Source organism: Sturnira hondurensis, unplaced genomic scaffold (genome assembly GCF_014824575.4).
Source record: "Sturnira hondurensis isolate 20B ecotype Veracruz unplaced genomic scaffold, ASM1482457v3 Scaffold0014384, whole genome shotgun sequence".
Taxonomy (NCBI): domain Eukaryota; kingdom Metazoa; phylum Chordata; class Mammalia; order Chiroptera; family Phyllostomidae; genus Sturnira; species Sturnira hondurensis.
In genome coordinates this window covers 3350827-3367659 of record NW_028087015.1, presented here as the reverse complement: position 1 = coordinate 3367659, position 16833 = coordinate 3350827, and the positions used below count along the sequence as shown (strand labels likewise).

General features: G+C 44.8%; 1 protein-coding gene across 1 annotated transcript in view; it reads right to left on the bottom strand.

Moving 5' to 3' along the window:
• Positions 1-6439: 6439 nt before the first annotated feature.
• Positions 6440-16833, bottom strand: part of ADAMTS6 (ADAM metallopeptidase with thrombospondin type 1 motif 6) — a 250909-nt gene continuing 240515 nt past the window's right edge. The window contains exon 25 of the mRNA XM_037062866.1: positions 6440-9620. Within this exon, the coding sequence (XP_036918761.1) occupies positions 9511-9620 (110 nt within the window). The 3' untranslated portion in view covers positions 6440-9510. The remainder of the gene's footprint in view (positions 9621-16833) is intronic.

Sequence of the window (16833 nt, the reverse complement as noted above, 5' to 3'; positions counted from 1 at the left end):
GTGGGCCTGTGTGGGCGTCCCATGAGGCCACTCTCTGACCCTTGTTCCTCCTGCAAGGGTTATACTCCACAGCTGGGAAAATGCAAGGGGGTGAAAGGGGAGGGGAGGGTGTGAGCCGTATGAACACCGATATGAAATGTCAGGGGCTCTAAACCCCATGTGTAGGGGAGGAAAGTTTAGCTTGGGGCGAGGGCCTTGTTTTCCCAGTTTTGCCTGTTGCTAGGCACCCAGGGATTTCCGCCCCGGTGACCTTCTGTACCTGGGCCATCGTCCTTGCTCTGCACAGGCCTGTGTGACTGCAGACCACATAATGACATATCTGCTTCGCTAGTCCACAGTAGATAAAAGTATATGAAAACAAGATTGGCCATGAGTCGATTTTTGCAGAAGCTGGATGAATAAGTCAGAGTCATCCAAGTATTCTTTCTACATTTGCCCATGTTTGAGAATTTCCAAAATAAATGAAACAAATATAAACAGATGAAAGTTGCTAATTTACTGCCTAAAGCAAAGGCCATTGAATTAAATACAGGGTGGGGCAAAAGTAGACTTATGGTTGTTCATATGCAAAATAATACAATAATTAATAAATAATAATAATAAACCATGTTTTGTGCACTCACAAATTTCTCAGCATCCCTCACTCATACAAAGGACATTGCATTAAATACATTTATAACCTTTTTTTCATTGAACTCCATGAAGGGATCCCATCTGTTTGTCTTATCGAGACATTTCTCCTCGTCAATTATCAGTAATTGAATTATTATGAAGCTGACAAAAATTTAATCTGGTTAGGCTATTTGGGGGGAAAATGTAAACATGTTTAACATGAAGTGCTCTTCTTGATTCAGAGTGACAATGGGCCCTAAGAGTGTCCCCAGTCATAGCTGACATTGCTAATTTTGGAAAACAATCATTCTTGGCCACCCAAGGAGTGGAAGCTATTTAGGGAAAGAGGGTGTGAATTAAACATGATTTGTTTCTTTCAGGGGGGGGAAGATATAAAAGTTAGGGTGTTTAAGGCATGTTGGGAATAACTTTTTGATCTGTATCTTGATACATGTATGTATATGGTGAAAATTCACACTTTGAAATTAAATAAATAAGATAGTAACTATCCTTTTTAAGATAGGCACTTTTGGAATTCCTTGCAATAGCAGACTCCCATGTGTTTACATATCTGTTTGCACATTGACAACTTCTTCGAAGACTGAGGAGGAGGGCAGGTTAAGGGAGCAGCCCATGCTGGATGGTAGGCTGACACGCAGCCAGTTAAGGGGCAGTTGAAGGACAGGCTTATCTTGGAGTCATCATATAAGTAAAAAGCGAGCGATTTGAGCTACAGAAATGGAAAACACAGGAGGCTGCAGGTTGAGTGGAAAAGGTGGAGGGTTTAACAGACAAACCAAACTCGGGCAAAGAGAGCAGTATGGTGATTACCGGAGGGAAAGGCGGGCCTGGGAAGGTATAGGTATAAGGGGATAAATGGTGACGGAAGGAGACTTCACTTGGGGTGGGGAACACACAATACAAATATGCGGATGATGTATTACAGGAAATGTACACCTGAAATCAATGTAACTTTATTAATCAATGTTGCCCTAACAAATTCAATAAAAAAGTAAAAGAAGAAAAGAGATGGAACACCCACACAATATGGAAATTGGGTGCATGAATGTGGTTGCCAGGCCTCAGTGGTGAGGAGCCTCAGGGGGAGGGGGGGGCCCTTCTCACCTGCTCAGTCACAGCTTCATTAATGCTGCTGATGGACCCGGGTTACTTGGCCCCTCTGGAAGAAAAGTTTTTGCTCCAGAGACTCCAGGAAAAAGAATCAGCTCAGCACGGCTGTTTACCCACTTTCGGGGCCTGGAGGAGCAGTTTGGCTTCCTGGGTTGAAGGCTTGCTCAATCCTGAGAGGTCAGAGAGCGCTCTCCTCCTTAAAGGACAACACACCGTTTAGGTGGTCCAGCTTCCAGCTAAAGTTAGAACGGGAAATAGCAAAACATGTGGTGAAATATTGTATTATATCAATTTTAAGTTGGATTATAAAGCAATGCCAGTAATTTTTAGACAAAACAGCAGCCCTTATGTGCCCGTATGAGTGAAATCCTTCAAAGCAGTCACCTACTCAAAGTGTATCTGGAGTTCCTTTTGTGTGTCACTTGGGGTCAATTCATGAGACACAGAAGGCATTTGTAGCCAAAATGATTCCATGCAATTTACTCACCAGATTTAGTTTTAGACTTTTGCAAAAGTCAAATCCTCCCTACACTGGGAGATAGTCTAAACAAGGAATTTAAAAATGTTTTGAATGACGATTTTACCCTTAGAATGAGCACAGAGTGAACTCCAGCACTTACTGAGAGGGGACGACGCTCATTTGGAGAGTTAAGTTCTAGCACATTGATTGAGAAAGCCAGACACACGGACAGTTGGTTCGTGTACTTTCTGCATCTAAGATGAAATGTGTGCTGAAATAAAATGGCGGGTCCCCCACACTCCCTCCAGCAGGAGCTTCCCTTGTTGGAAGGGACTCGGACCCTGGGTGCAGGACAAGGGCATCTTCCTGGCTCAGCCTACATCCAGAAACTTCAGAGCTAAGCCTGGCTTCATAATTTCAACATATGCTCTCTCTCAATATCTCTCTCATATTTAATTTCTCAAGTTTGCTTTTTTCTGTTCGAGAGTTTAAGATGGAATCAAATGATTTTTTATTGTAAGTAGTTTAGGTGAGATAATATTTTTTTGCTAGTCACTTAAATTAAAACTCATATTTTAGCCACTTCTATGGGTGTTGTTACAGAATGTCAAATAATGCTCTTGATTGTCTAGATACCTAGAATGATTTCCCAGATACTGATATATTTTTTTGATGTTGGGATGTCATCCTCCCTTGCTTTTATACTTGTATAGATACATTGCACTAGGAGACTTTTATTCTAACAGTAATATACCCATCAGATGAGAACTAATTATTAATTTACATCAGATTAATTTGAATGATTGACATAAAATACCAAATTGATCACATTGAAGGAGAAGAGAACAGGATGCTTTCTGATTGCCTTTGAACCACAACAGCACATTTTTAGTGTATTTAAGCTTCGGTTTTCCTTCTCTTCAGCCCCTTGAGTGACCTGGCTCAGGGAGGGGTTGGGCCAAAGGGGCACAGGGACATGAGGTCCCTCTTGCCAGGACGAGCCAAGCCAGTGCAGCTGCTGGCCTGGGCACAAGCGTGGGCGGCCACCTGTGGCTCCCAGCACAGCTGTTTGGTAGAAGGCCAGCCAAAGCCCCATCAGTGGGGTGGAGGCAGGTGGCCAGTTGGGCGGCCAGTACATTCTGGCATGGGCTGAAAGAACACCTGGTTCCACTCTGTGGACCCACCACAGAAGGTCAAAGAATGTGCTTGCTGCCAGCAGCCTGATGGCCCAAGTTTTCAAGCCCCAGTGGTCCTGCTCTGACTAAGACAGAGAAAAACCCATCTTTCTTTCTAAAAATGTATCCCAAAGCCAACCCAGGAACCGCTCAGCTCCAGTGTGTTGAAACAGGTCGGCGAGGCCATCTGGCATGTCTGGAAATGGTGCGGGGGGCTGTCAGGCAGGAATAGGCTCTGTGATTCAAAACAGGACGTCGCAGGGGAGAGGGAGCCTCCGTGTTGTGTTTGGCTGCTGACCACCAGCGCAGACGCTGTCCATCCTCGAAGGTCTCTGATCTTCCCACAGACTCTAACTACATGCTTGGAAACCACTCCGGGCCCCCACTTGCAATTTTGTCACCAGACATAGGAATTTTCATAGCAAACACCATCACTACCTACCTATGGAGACAAGAGCCGGAAGTTCTCCCTTTTCCTGACCCCTGAGGTCCCTGTCAATTTCTTGGGCCCACTGCTCCCCAGGAAGGAGGCCCCGTCTCCTCTGGGCTGGTGAGTCAGTTTCTGTCTAGCGCCCTCTGAACTTCCCTGTCCCGAAGGCATACCGGGCAGCTCTCTCTCGTGTGCTGAAGAGGCCAGGCTCCCCTCACTGGCTCAGTGGCCCTTGACAGCTGAGCCTCCTTGAGCCTCAGTTTTGGCATCTGATAGTATTGTCCTCATGGTTTAGTCGTAAGCCCTTCCATACGAGAGCACATGCAAGTGTCTAGCCCAGGGCCAGCATAGCCGGCACTCAGCAAATAGTGCTTGTGGATACGAATGCCCATGGCTGATGCCACTCTCTAGACACAGAGGCCACACCCGGCCTGGCTGGAGAGTCCTACTGCTCCATTTGCTCGGGACCTTAGGGGCCTCCTCACGATTACTGCTCACAGTCGCCTTTGCTGGGGACACAGACCAGGCTCCTCTGAGATGTTTCCTATTCTGGCTCTAGTAGAAGACACCCAGTGTTGAGCCATTGACCAGAGAGAGGCACTGTGACTGCTGGGGAGTCTGGAGCTGGTATGAGAACTTGCCCCTTCTCATGTGAAGCTCCTCTATAAGGTAAGGTGTCCAAGCGAAGATCCAAGAAGAGACCTCCTGATTGAACTTCACTAGCCTTAAGGTCTTGGGTGGGGAAGTTGGACTGGTCAGGCTGATGTCCTGTTACCAGAGTAGACAGGATTATTCAGGCTCCCCAGTCTCTGAGTGGAGGACACCAGGTGCTATTGGGCCCTTGGGTACCCACCCAGTGTCATTCTGGTGAACACAGGATGTTGCCCTGAAAATCAGCTGTCACCACCCATGCAGCTCAAAGCTCTCAGTGGGCTGAGGAGAGCCATCCACAAAAAGACAATACAGGCTTAATGGCAGTTCCCCTCCCCCCCCCCCCCCCCCCCAAGAGAAGCCAGCCCTCAAACCACCATCCCATTTCTGGCCTCAGATACTGTCTGAGGATAAAATGAGGGACAAGGAATGCTAGAAATAACCCTGTGAGAAAGAGATGGGAGAAAAGACCATTTTCTTTTAAGTTCTGGCTTGAGGTTTTGAAGTCTGAGGCATAAAACCATTGTGAACAGCTGTTCTCTTAAAAAACCTTTGTGAGTTTATTCCACACATTCTGATGATACAGATGTGACAGTATTCCAAAATGCAGACTCTCCATCACTTCTCTATTCAGGGGCTGATCTTTCTCTTTTCTGTGACCACACTTCTTCCCCACTTTTTAAAAAGTAATGAATCTTATCCTAGTCAAATCAATTCACACATTTTTCTCACCAAGGTCAACCTCCAAGTTTCTTTCTGATTTACTTGAAAAAGAAGTCACCTGGCCTTTCAGGGCATACATTCTTAAGAACGATCCAAGTGGCCCCCCAGAGGGTGGTGGAAACTGCAAGGAGGGCAGATGATCTTGGGGTCACTTAGTGTGACCACTTAGTGCCCTGAGTAGGACAGCGTGCTTTAGATCAGCAGTCCCCAACCTTTTGGGCACTGCGGACCAGTTTTGTGGAAGGCAGGGGTTTGTGGGGTGACGGCAGGAGGAGCTCAGGTGTGCTTTGCTTGCAGCCTAGTTCCTAAGAGGCCACAGAGCAGGGCCCCCTGCTTTGGATATTTCAAAGGGGAAAAAAAACATTTAACTGAAAGCTGGGAAAAAAATGTGGGTGAAAAGATAGACCTGAATCTAAGGGGGCTAAGCTGAGGCAGGCCTTGTGTCTCGGCATTCCCCCTTCTCCAACTCCCCGGCAGATGGACTCTTTGCGAATGCAGTGGGGAGTTCACACGGTGGGTCCCACGGTCTTCTCATTCACTGCTCCTTCATATCACTTTGGCCACTTTTGGCTCCTGATGTGATGTCGTGGAACTAGGCCCTGAGACTAGCTAGTCCTCTCACCTGACTTTTCATGTGTAAGATTGAACATGTGTGTTTGAAGCATGAGGCTAAGAGGGTTAAGCACAACCATGCTTGGGTTTTCCATATCTTCTTATGTAATTGATGAAGCTGTCATTATGAAAATACTCAAATACCTAAGCAGCCTACTGGCTGCTGAGTTTCTTATGCATAAGATAGTGTCCCCAACTCAGCAAAGACACTGTTTCTATGCTCCCTGTTGACTATGAGAAGAAAAATACCAAGTCTTGTGTTCAGCATCCTTTCCTACGCTAAAGAATTTACATGAAAGAAAAAAGCAGGGGGCAAAGAGTTGTGCGCGAGGTGACGGAAGGTGAGTGGCCGTGGCCAATCGGGGCTTCCTTTCTAGTCTTAGAATAGCTGACTGGTGGCATCTGAGGATATGACCCCACCAGAAATACCCAAAGCCCTTGCGCTTCGATATCACTGAAATAAAAATAGGTGCAATCCCTGGGGAGGGCACTAAGAGTAATAATAATAAAGATTCAAATGAACTCAATCCTGAATACTACCTGGGAAATTGGGGAAATGTAGCTGTGGTATTCCAAGGAGCAGATTCCTCCTACCTCCAGTTTAATACCAGCTGTTCAAGAAGTAGACAACTCCCACCTGAATCGTTCTTACAAGCTGAATTTTTATTTTTACTAAATTATCTATGTTAAAAAATCTGTGCCTGGTGTGGAATTTCACTCCATCAAGTGTTACAATGCCTCTTCATTTTCAGTACAAGCAGGAGAATGAATGAAGGACGAGTGTTAGGAAACATGGCAATAAATTAGAATATAATTTACAAAAGCAAAAAATAAAAGTAACAGTGTACCACATTAATACTGAGTACAAAATAATAAGCAACAACTAATCACAATAATACAAAGGTAATTTCATTCTGTATTATTAAGGATACCTACGTGACATTCACTCAAACGATTCCTAATGAAATGAACGGACTGGAGAGTCATACGTGTCGCAAGGGATTGAATCAGTTGGGTCCATCTCCCTTTCAGTGTAGGGCAGGCCTTTATGCCAGTGGGAGGTTGGGCTCTCAGCCGCAGGGTCCCAACTTCCTTGGGGGTCCCTAAGTAGTCTATTTAGCGCATTATTTTTGGAGGGTCTGCCTTTGTGGCTCGGCCTCCATGGATGACCCTATTGTTACTGTTTAGGAAGAGAACATTATGTAGCCACCGACTAGTTGACTAGAGAGTAGCAGCGGTATTGCAATGTGCTGTGGAATGTGATTTTTTCCCCTACTCAGATTTAAATTCAGGGCCTATCTGAAGATATTTAGGCCTGTTAAATTCTGTGCTTGGTTCCTCCTGAACAGGGGACCTGACACTGGCCCGGGGAGCTCCTCGTTGCCCATGTGCCGCCCAGGGGGAACCCTGGCTGCCCTCCTCTCCCAGCACCAGGGGCCTGCAGGGTGCCCAGGAGGATGGCCCTCACAGTGGTCATTTCCAGGTGAGGTTAAAAAAATAGCCTTTAATCGGTCATGTAAGAAATTTTTTGGAAGACAAGCAGGAGCTGATCTTTATGTTGGAGAAAAGCAGATCCAAATAGAATCTGTGTCTAAAATGCCACAGAAACGACTCCTCTTTTGTTGATTTCACCAGGGCACGTTAGCACCAAGTGAGTGGCTCTCTGCAGAGCACCAAGGAAATTCAGCGCTGGAGCCACACTGGCCACGGGCAGCCCTCCCTCCAACTGCAAGGCACTGAGGCTGGTCTTGTAAGGGCAGCACAGACAGAGGCCCTGGCAACAGCTCTCAAGTATTGTTAATAACTCTCTCTGGGAGGCAGGGAAGTGAGCTGTGGGGTGGAGAAAGCTGGTGATGAGACACAAATGACCACCCCCGAGCATGCAGAGCAACACCTCATGCTGACTCTCCACAGCAAAGCTGGAGTCTAGGATGGTTTTCAAAGTCTGTGAGTCTCTCTTCCTTTCTGATAGCACCTAGTCATCCACATTAGGTTATCGTTTAAGCCATAGCCTGACATGGAGTTTCAGAGCAGTGATGGACTGAAGTCAAATATACTCTTTAACTGCATGTAGCATCTTTACAAAGTAGCCGTGAGGCTGGAGTCTAAGGTGCTGGTGTAGCACAGTGGACACACGTGCAGGACACAAGGCACATTCACCAAGAACCGCTGCTAGCTATGAGTGTCCAAGTACAAAATGTTCATAAGAAACAAGTACCCTCTTCTTCTTCTTTCTTTTTTAAAAGAAAATTTCACTGTCAGATCTTCTGATGAGCATGATATGAAACTTGTGGGTAGGGAATAGATGAGCAGGTCGATTTAAATCAGGTCGATTTGATTTTAGAATTTGGCTTGCTCAAGAAACTGGGTTTCACATTTAGTTGCTGTTCAGAGTATCCATAAAAATATAAAATACTTGGTTGAATGACTGTTAAAATTACACTTTGTGATCTCTAGTCTTCATGCATTTTCTTCTTTGGTTGTATCCCTTGCCTACTTCAAACCTTACGGAAATAGCACATTATGCGCATGCACACTCACCTACCCACACACTCCAAAGCGCCCGCACACACACACACACTTGCTCCCATATAAATAAATGCCCTTCTGCCGCAGAAGGGACATATGGAACCCATCGCAATTGTCAGCCAAAGGGTCTGAGCAGGACCTTGATTGTTGCTGAGCCCGTCTATCGTTTGCATGGCATCATCTCAGTAAGCCTAACACGCGTACAGCGACCCTGCGGGGCAGAGGCCGCTCGGTGGCTGGCGAGGATGTAAACACAAGTTGAGTCGGAGTGACCCAGATTAAGAGCTGAGGCATCCTCCGGGACGACAGCAAAGGGCCTGGTGCTTCAGTCTCTGCCGTACCATCCCCCCCACCCCCCGGTCTGGCTTTGGCATGACATTGAAATGTTTTTTCTCTTAAAGTTCTAATGGAAATCTCAGCTTCACTTGCACAATGGCAGGTTGGCCACAGTCTTTCAGCACTGAATTTATAGACCTGCGCAGCTGCAGTAACGGATGCGCTGCTTTCAACTAAGTCCTTCACTGTTGTTCAGTTTAATATAGTTTATATATGGCTCACAGCAGTGTTCAGAATGGGGGGGGGGGTATTCTTAAGGAAATTAAGCAGAAGGAAGAAAAAACAAGCTTTCATTACTTTTGATTTATAATTGCTCCTTAAATTACAGTTCAAAGCCCATTTTTAGAATTTAAATCGTGGTGCTGTGGTAGTGAGATAAAGTATAGTAAATATTTTAAGCTATGATTTAAGATTTCTGAATCTTCTTTACTTCCACAATTGACCAAATCATAACAGCTACATTTTTAAACAGTTTTAAATACAAATGGATTCAGTGTCATTGCTAAGTCTATAATAAAAATTATCTTAATGGTCCAAGGAGGTCAACAGGCTATTGGATTTATTCGAAAGAACACAAACGTTCCACAGTGAGCAAGTCCCCCTGTGTTGTTTGGATCTCTCCAACCTGGCACTCCCTCCTGAAACTGTGTCCAGCACTTTGGATCAATAAATCCTACTTCACAGAAGTTAAAATAATACTGAAATCCTGTCAGCTAGGGCTGACCAGTGGTTACGTTTTCCACAGGGTAATGTATTTGCAAGGACATCAGTCCTCTTCCTCTGGGTGGCTCCCTTTGATGGACACATTTCCACGACGAAATGACGAGGCTCTCTCTCTGGCTTTCCGTGGGTCATTGTCCTTGGCAGGTCTTACAACACATCTGTCTGAAGTACGCGCGGTTGCAGAACTCGAACTTCAGCACCAGCGGGCAATACGCCACTTTGTTCACATCTTTGCACTCTAGCAAATGGGGGCAGAAAATGGAAAACAATTAGAGGCACATAAACAAGCACATAAACAAGCCCATGAGCCCGGATGTTCAGCGAGGACCTCCCCTTGCGCCAATCCACCTTGGCTTTCACATCCATGCGGTTTTTGTTTTTATATTTAAGCTTACCCTGTCTGGGACAGCGTACCAGAAACATTCTTTTGATACATTTTAACACAAATTTAAAAAAAAAAGATTGCGAGGCTTTCCTCCCAGACTTTTATAAGTATGGTGCATGCCCACTGTGTCTTGAAAGAATTACCATTTGTTTGGATAAGTGATCACTTTAGACAGCTTCGAAACATGAGTCATTTTTCTTACAGAGCTTTTATTGCTTCTTTCTCAAGGGTTATTTTATTCAGCAGTGCAAGGTTATCCAAAATCAAACATGAGTTGCATTGTTTGATACCAAAGTACACATGTCTCAAGAGAACCCCTGCATCTGTGAGGCGTGGGGATGGGCCGGGGTGAATGAAAAGGATTGCTGACAGTGGCCTAGATTCAGCAACGACACTAGACAAAGAGGGAAACTTTGAGGGGTTGGCCTCAAATGGCAGCAGTCTGTGGGTTATGGAAACATGTAGAAATGTCTTTTTTTAATTTGGAAGTGAGACATGGCCTTCTTTTTTCCTATGTGTATTTTCTCCTCGGTGCTAGAATTGCCACAGTGGAAGCCTGAAGCCTGCACTTCTTGCAGCCAGAAGGTGAATAAATGATTCTTTCTCCATCTCTTGAGGCTGGTTACAGAAGATGGGGCTGAGGGCCAGATCTCAGAGAAAGGGACACGGGCCTTTGATTCCCAGTGACCCCACCACCCCCAAGAACCCCTCTACTGCTGATAATGACACTCTTCTCCAGTCCTCTGGTCACTTTTATCTGAGGATTTTAAATACTTTGTAAACCTAGTAATTCAATTTCCTTATGCCTCCCAGAATCAAAGTTCCGCCCTCATGTTTCCAGGTGGTTACACTGAAGAATCCTGGGTAAATTGTTGAAGGTAATTAGAATCAGACAGGACACTGGGTGAAGTTTAGTGGAACAGAGCAGTGCTCTGGTGGTGGTTGTTTGCTTGTTTTATTCCTGGCTTCAGAAATTCTCCAAAACCCTAAGAAATCATGTGCATGGTACATGAGCCATATGATAAGCTTGGGAAATTAAATAAGAGGCAGAGGAAAGTTTATAGTTCTTATTACTGAAAAGTCAGCTCACAATTGCACCAATCTCACTTTCAAGGCTCTTTCAGTGAAAGACCTGAACCTTTGAACTATAACCTCCAACCCTCTGAAAATGTAAGCTCTGCTACCACTGAACTGTCTTAATCAAGATTTGATTTACAGAGAGAATAGAAGTTAGAAATTTGAATAGAAAGTTTCCACAATACGATTCTCAGTAAGTTAACGTTTTAACTGAGAGCAGATAGAAGAGATGTAAAAACTTTCTTTAAACTTCGCACTAAAATAAAGAAATCAGTCAATATTTTGTCTATTGAGTTGAATTTGAGGTGAAAATATCTCCACATATTGTAATTTGGAGGTCACTTGTATCTTTTTTTTTCTTTTCCTCTCTGTCATGACCAGTCAAAAGTAACCAAAAAAAAAATTGTTTAGACTAAGAATAATTTTGTGGAGAAAAAAGTTTTATCAGTGTAACCAAGAGGGATATATTGTCAAAGTAACGCAGTTACTAAAACGGCAGAAAGAGCTGAGCACCAGCGATGAGAGGGGCCCGCGCAGGTTCCCTCGTCTTTAACCCTGACCCGCCCTCCGCATGGGTAGCCCACCCCGTGGACGCCACCGGCGCACAGACTGTGCAACAGGGCTTCACAGGCGGCTTGGAACGCAAAACACACTTTAGCTTTGGCCTTCTTTGCCAAAATATAAAAATGATTTAGCTGATAATCAGATAGAGAAGGACTGGTTGTTTTAATAGTACAAGGAGATAAAATTAGAAGCCAAACTGCTTGGGTTTAATCCTGGCTTTATCATTTACGAACTTTATGCCTGAACAAACTGGTTAACCTCTCTGTGCCGGAGTTTCCTCCTCCGCAAAGAGATACGATGAGGGCTCCCACCCTGTCTGTAACATGCGTACCCTATGCTGTCATGTCTTGCACAGCGAGTCCCCGATTAGGGAAGAATATTGAACTAGTGTCATCATGACACCTATGAGTTTTTCTTTTAGTCCTCACCTGAGGATATATTTATTGAAATTTACAGAGAGAGGAAGGGAGAGAGAGAGAAGGGGCAGGGGAGGGGGAGGAAGACAGAGGGAGAAATATCAGTCGATTGCCCCTCATATGCATCCTGGCCTCCTGTAATGCACCTGACTGGGAGTTGAACTTGCAACCTAGGTATGTGCCCTGACTGGCAATCAAACCCACAACCTTATGATGTACGAGATGACGCTGCAGCCAACTGAACCACCTGGCCAGGGCTACACCTATTACTTATTATCTCTTACTAGCTGATAACACTGAGTTGCACTTTGAATTTCTCAAAGAGGGTGCAACATTTAGGTTAGTATTGAGAAAACTCTGTCCAATAGGTGCAAGTCAGTTTGCCGACCAAATAAGGAATATTTCCTAGGAATTTATACGACTTTATCGGGAGGCTCATTACTCCATTTCTGGGAATCACTGGACCAGGAAAACTTTGAGAAGAGCAAAATACAAGCAACTTCACAGATTTTTCCTTATAGATTAAGACTGTGGAATCAGCTTCAATAATACGTAACAAATATAGAGTAGAGTACAGTATTTATAAATTGTTTTTCCCTCCAACTCCTCCACTCACCCATTCAGGCCCTCATAATTACAAATACTCGGGATTTGGGTCGTTAAGGTGGGTGCTGGAAATGAGGCACTGCTCCCAGGCGTACAGCAGCCCAAAGCGCCCTCCCGGGCCAGCAGCGGTGTCTAACCCAGGGGCAGCCTGGGTACCAGCTTCGGTACCAGTTGCCAGTGTGTCCATCTCTGAATTTCCCAATAGCTCTGTTAAGTTCGTTCCCAACTAACTCTATTCTGCCTACCTTGATCGAAAGCAGGAAGCTGGTCCTGGAAGCAGGATCAAGCTTCTAGAGGTAGGGACCCCATAAGAGCGTCCCGGGACCTGCCTGTACCGGCAGCACAAAACAAACGCAGCAGTGAGAAGTGCAGGCCTGACTCCAGGCCTGTGGGTGGACTCTGGCTCTTCCTCTTCCGTGTGTGTACGTACGTACGTACGTGCGTGCGTGCGTGTGCGCGCGCGCGTGTTAGGCTGAGTTACTTCGCCTGCCCAAAGCGCCAGTTTTCATTGGTGAAACGGAGACGGTGATAAGACCAGGTCATGGAATGTTGTGGGCCTTACAGGAGGTAAAACGTCTAAAGCATGCGCCGTGGCACCCGGCGCAGATGGAGCGCTCCCGTACTGGCTCTCTCGTTACTGCCACTGATACACCTGGCGGTGAGACAGCCGTGTTGTGCTGTTTGTCTGCGATCCACATCAATATGTATATAGGCTCCCAGGAAGGGTGACACATTGGCACGTACGAGCAAATAGAAAGATACTGAACAGGGAGCAGGTAGATTATGATTAGGCGGGGGCGATCCAAGGTTGGGCTTTGATGAGATGCTAAAATGGTTGACACCAGGGCTCCAGAAGGACATTCAGCCCGGATGGAGGGTAGGGGGCTCCCACAAAGGAGGAGGTGCAAGGGCCATTCCCTTCCTAGTTTTTGGCTTTGCTTTCTAGGGATCGCCCACCTGGAAGAATCAGTCTTTGGACTGATGGAAATCTATTCACCAAAGGCAACCTTGACTGGTTTTTAACTCCATAAGAGCTTAATCTAGTAATAATAACAGTAAAAATAATTTACCAAATGCCTCCAATGTGCCAGGCACTGTCTTAGTTGGCTTTATATATTTCTATATTTAATCCCTTTAAGTATATAAAACATCAGCTTTACACAGATGGCAAAATCGAAGCTCCAAAAGGTCATGACCCAACCAGCTGGGTCACACAGCTAGTTGGCCGAAGAATGGAGACCAGAACTCAGGTTTGTCTGATTCCAAAACCACTCTATTTTGGCAGCATTTTTAGCATCTGAGTGGGGGAAAAAAAGGTTTCTGCCTGCCAAAACTTCTGTATTCTTGGCCGATACCACTGATGGTAAGTCAACCTGTGGGCCATTATCAGGAGGTCTGCTCGGCCACCTTAGAACAGGGAAGGACGTTGTTTGAAAGGAGGGTTCTGGGTCACAGGCATTCAGAATAGCTTGAACATTTTTCTTCAGCTATATCTTTTTCCATAAATTGTGTAAAATTACATGAGTGAAAGGTGACTTTAGACACACCAAGACATTTAAAGTCCTTATTATTACCGAAGGCTAAAGGTACTAAAGAACATTAGTACCAGTTTTAAACTATGTGGATGCTCAGCCCCTCTGTCACTTTCTCAGCTTAGAGACGACTGACGCGTTGAGCACTTGGAATGACTGTGTGGCATTTGCTGGTGCAGTTGAGGGGCCTTAATTATAAAATGTATCGCTCTCTTGGGTGCCTCCTCCTCAGAGCCTATTGAAAGCCTGGAACAGTCTTTTTACTCCCACCTTTAAGCCAACACACAGCTTACATTGGTGATAAAACCCTTCAGGACAAGTTGCACATAAATTAAACCACATTTCCCCACTGAAATCAAAACAGAAACAGAAAAGTTCTGCTTTAATTTCCAACCTGTCTTCAGTTGGCTTTGATATCTAGCTAATATCTAAAATATCTATGAAGTAAGAGTCTCTCTATGCCCAAGTAACACACAATTTGAAAATAAACAATTACATTGGGAGATCTAGTAAAGGAATCCTTTAGTTTGGGTAGAATCTTTTGTAATATAATCTCTCTGTAATGGATGTATCACATTTTCTTCATACAGGCACACTATGTCTAGTGCTTTTTAAGGAGTGGAATCTGAGCCAGAAGGGTCAAGGACGTTAAGATAAAGGAGCCAGATTTGCTCTTCTATCATCATGTACAGCTAAGTGCCCTCCTGGAGGACAATGACAAGACACTCTTTCTACCTTTCTCCTTGTGAGGCTCTTGGAATGGTGGGAGGTCCTTACTGTGTGGCTTCTAGGAATATTTTGCTGACCGAACTAGTCTCCCCTTTAAAAAAAATATATACCTCTCCCTCAAAAATAAAGTTTCACTTCACCTGAGGCTAGAGAACGGTGGTGGGAGGGATCATTTAAGGAGTATCCCTAAATTCTTCTCGGGGAGTCTTGGGAATATATCCAGGGCTGAAAACCAGCTGCTAGGCTCTGCAGTGTGAACTAGACACATTCTTAGCATCTTAAAGTCACTTGCCAGGTTTTCTGGGTCTTGCTGGTAATTTGGATTTTGGTAGAATTGGATGATAAAATTTAGGCAACCTGTTTCACAGGGAACACCTGACTCTGTTTATCCCTGATGTTCCAATGGGTTTTTCCCCAGCTCCTTTACATTAATCTTTCAAAACCCGGACCTAAAAGACATGGTTTCAGAATACTCGTACTGAACAGAGGCTTATGAATGTAGGATGGAGTTGGATTCAGATTCATTGTGACTTTGATGCCTCGGCTTGGTGCAAGGAGTACAAGAGTGACTCCCAAAATGCAAAACTCTCATATTTAATTCATAAAACTTTGCAAAGCCTGCCTAACTGTATCCTTGAAGTGAGTTGTGATACACAGGAATGTGTATCCATGACCCGGTTGGACAATTCAGCATCTTTCTTTGGAGAATGCATGCTCTCTGTGTCCGTAGGTTCTTTATGACATTCAGAAGAAGAACGCAGTGAGTAGGGAGTTATGACCCTACACACCTAAGGGTCTACCTTCTGGATTACAGAAGCACAACCAGCTGTGCTTGTCAAACTGCCCGTGGAGGTGCAGAACCGGGCGGGAAGGGAGATGGCAAAGGCTGCGCATGTGCGTGTGCAGGTACGGTACAGGTGGGGATGTGAGCTCAGCTGTAGTTTTCCTAATAAAATCGTACCTGAGTCCTGGACACTGTACATATTTAGAATGGATGAAATAGGTTTTGCTTGGGAATTTGATATTACTCATTGCATTGGGAACAGCACACTAACTTTTAATCCTCAAAGCGGTGGTACCTACCAACTAGAGAACTTGAGTGATTTCATCCCGCCATGCACTGAGCCTCTCCTTTCTCTCTCTGCTTTCTCAGCTTCTTACCTAGCCTCATTCCCTGGATGCTGCCGCTATATTGAACCTCGAGGTGACACGATCCCAACACAAATCCAGAGTTCCCTCTAAACCAGACATACAGGAATGTGAACCTGGATGTCGAGGCGGGTAATGAGCTCTTTGAAATGGATAAGAAGAACATAAAAGGTCTTCCTCACCTCCTTGGAATCAAAGGCTTCACCTTCACCATTCCTTTCACCGACTTTAATACATTGGATACCATCTAAAACTCCAAATTCAGTAGCTGTTTTGTTCTGGGGATTTTATGAGATGTCTGGAGCTTCCCAGGCTTTCTTACAGTCATTTACTTGCGGGAGATTGAGACCCGCCCAAAACCACAGTTCGACAGCAGAGCTGGTAAACCGTTGTACACCAACCACACCTTTCCTGGGTTGGTAACCACTCACAACACACCATGAATCATTACCTGGCAGCAACAAATACTAGATGACAGAGTGCCTTATGCAGCTGAGAAGCTGAAAAGACTCATCATTGAAACTACAAGGGAACTTGAAACTGCATAAAGATGAATAAAATGGCATTTGGGATAGAATTTCAGGTGAGCTTGAGTAGGCTAGTCTGGGCTGCCAGGTGCGCTTTAACAGATCACTCTGAGCAGTACTTCAAATGCAGTGATGCCCCGCGTGTCTGTAATTCACTCTTAGCTGCAATGCAGCGTTACCCTCATCAAGGGCAGCCTGTCAAGATCAAGCCTCTAATGCTTCAACTCTTAGCCGCAGGCTTAAGGAAATAAAAAATAAAAAGAAACAGAAAGCAAAAAAAAAAAAAAAACAACAAAAAACTAAAGCAGACATGGAATGTGGCAGATTTTATCTTCTTCCTCTTCCTATTTTCTTCCCACTACTTGCTTTTAATTTTGTGACACTCCACTTCTGATCTTCTTTCTCTTATTATCATCTCCACCTGTTTCTTCAATCTCTCTCCATTATTTATTTTTATTTTTAAAAA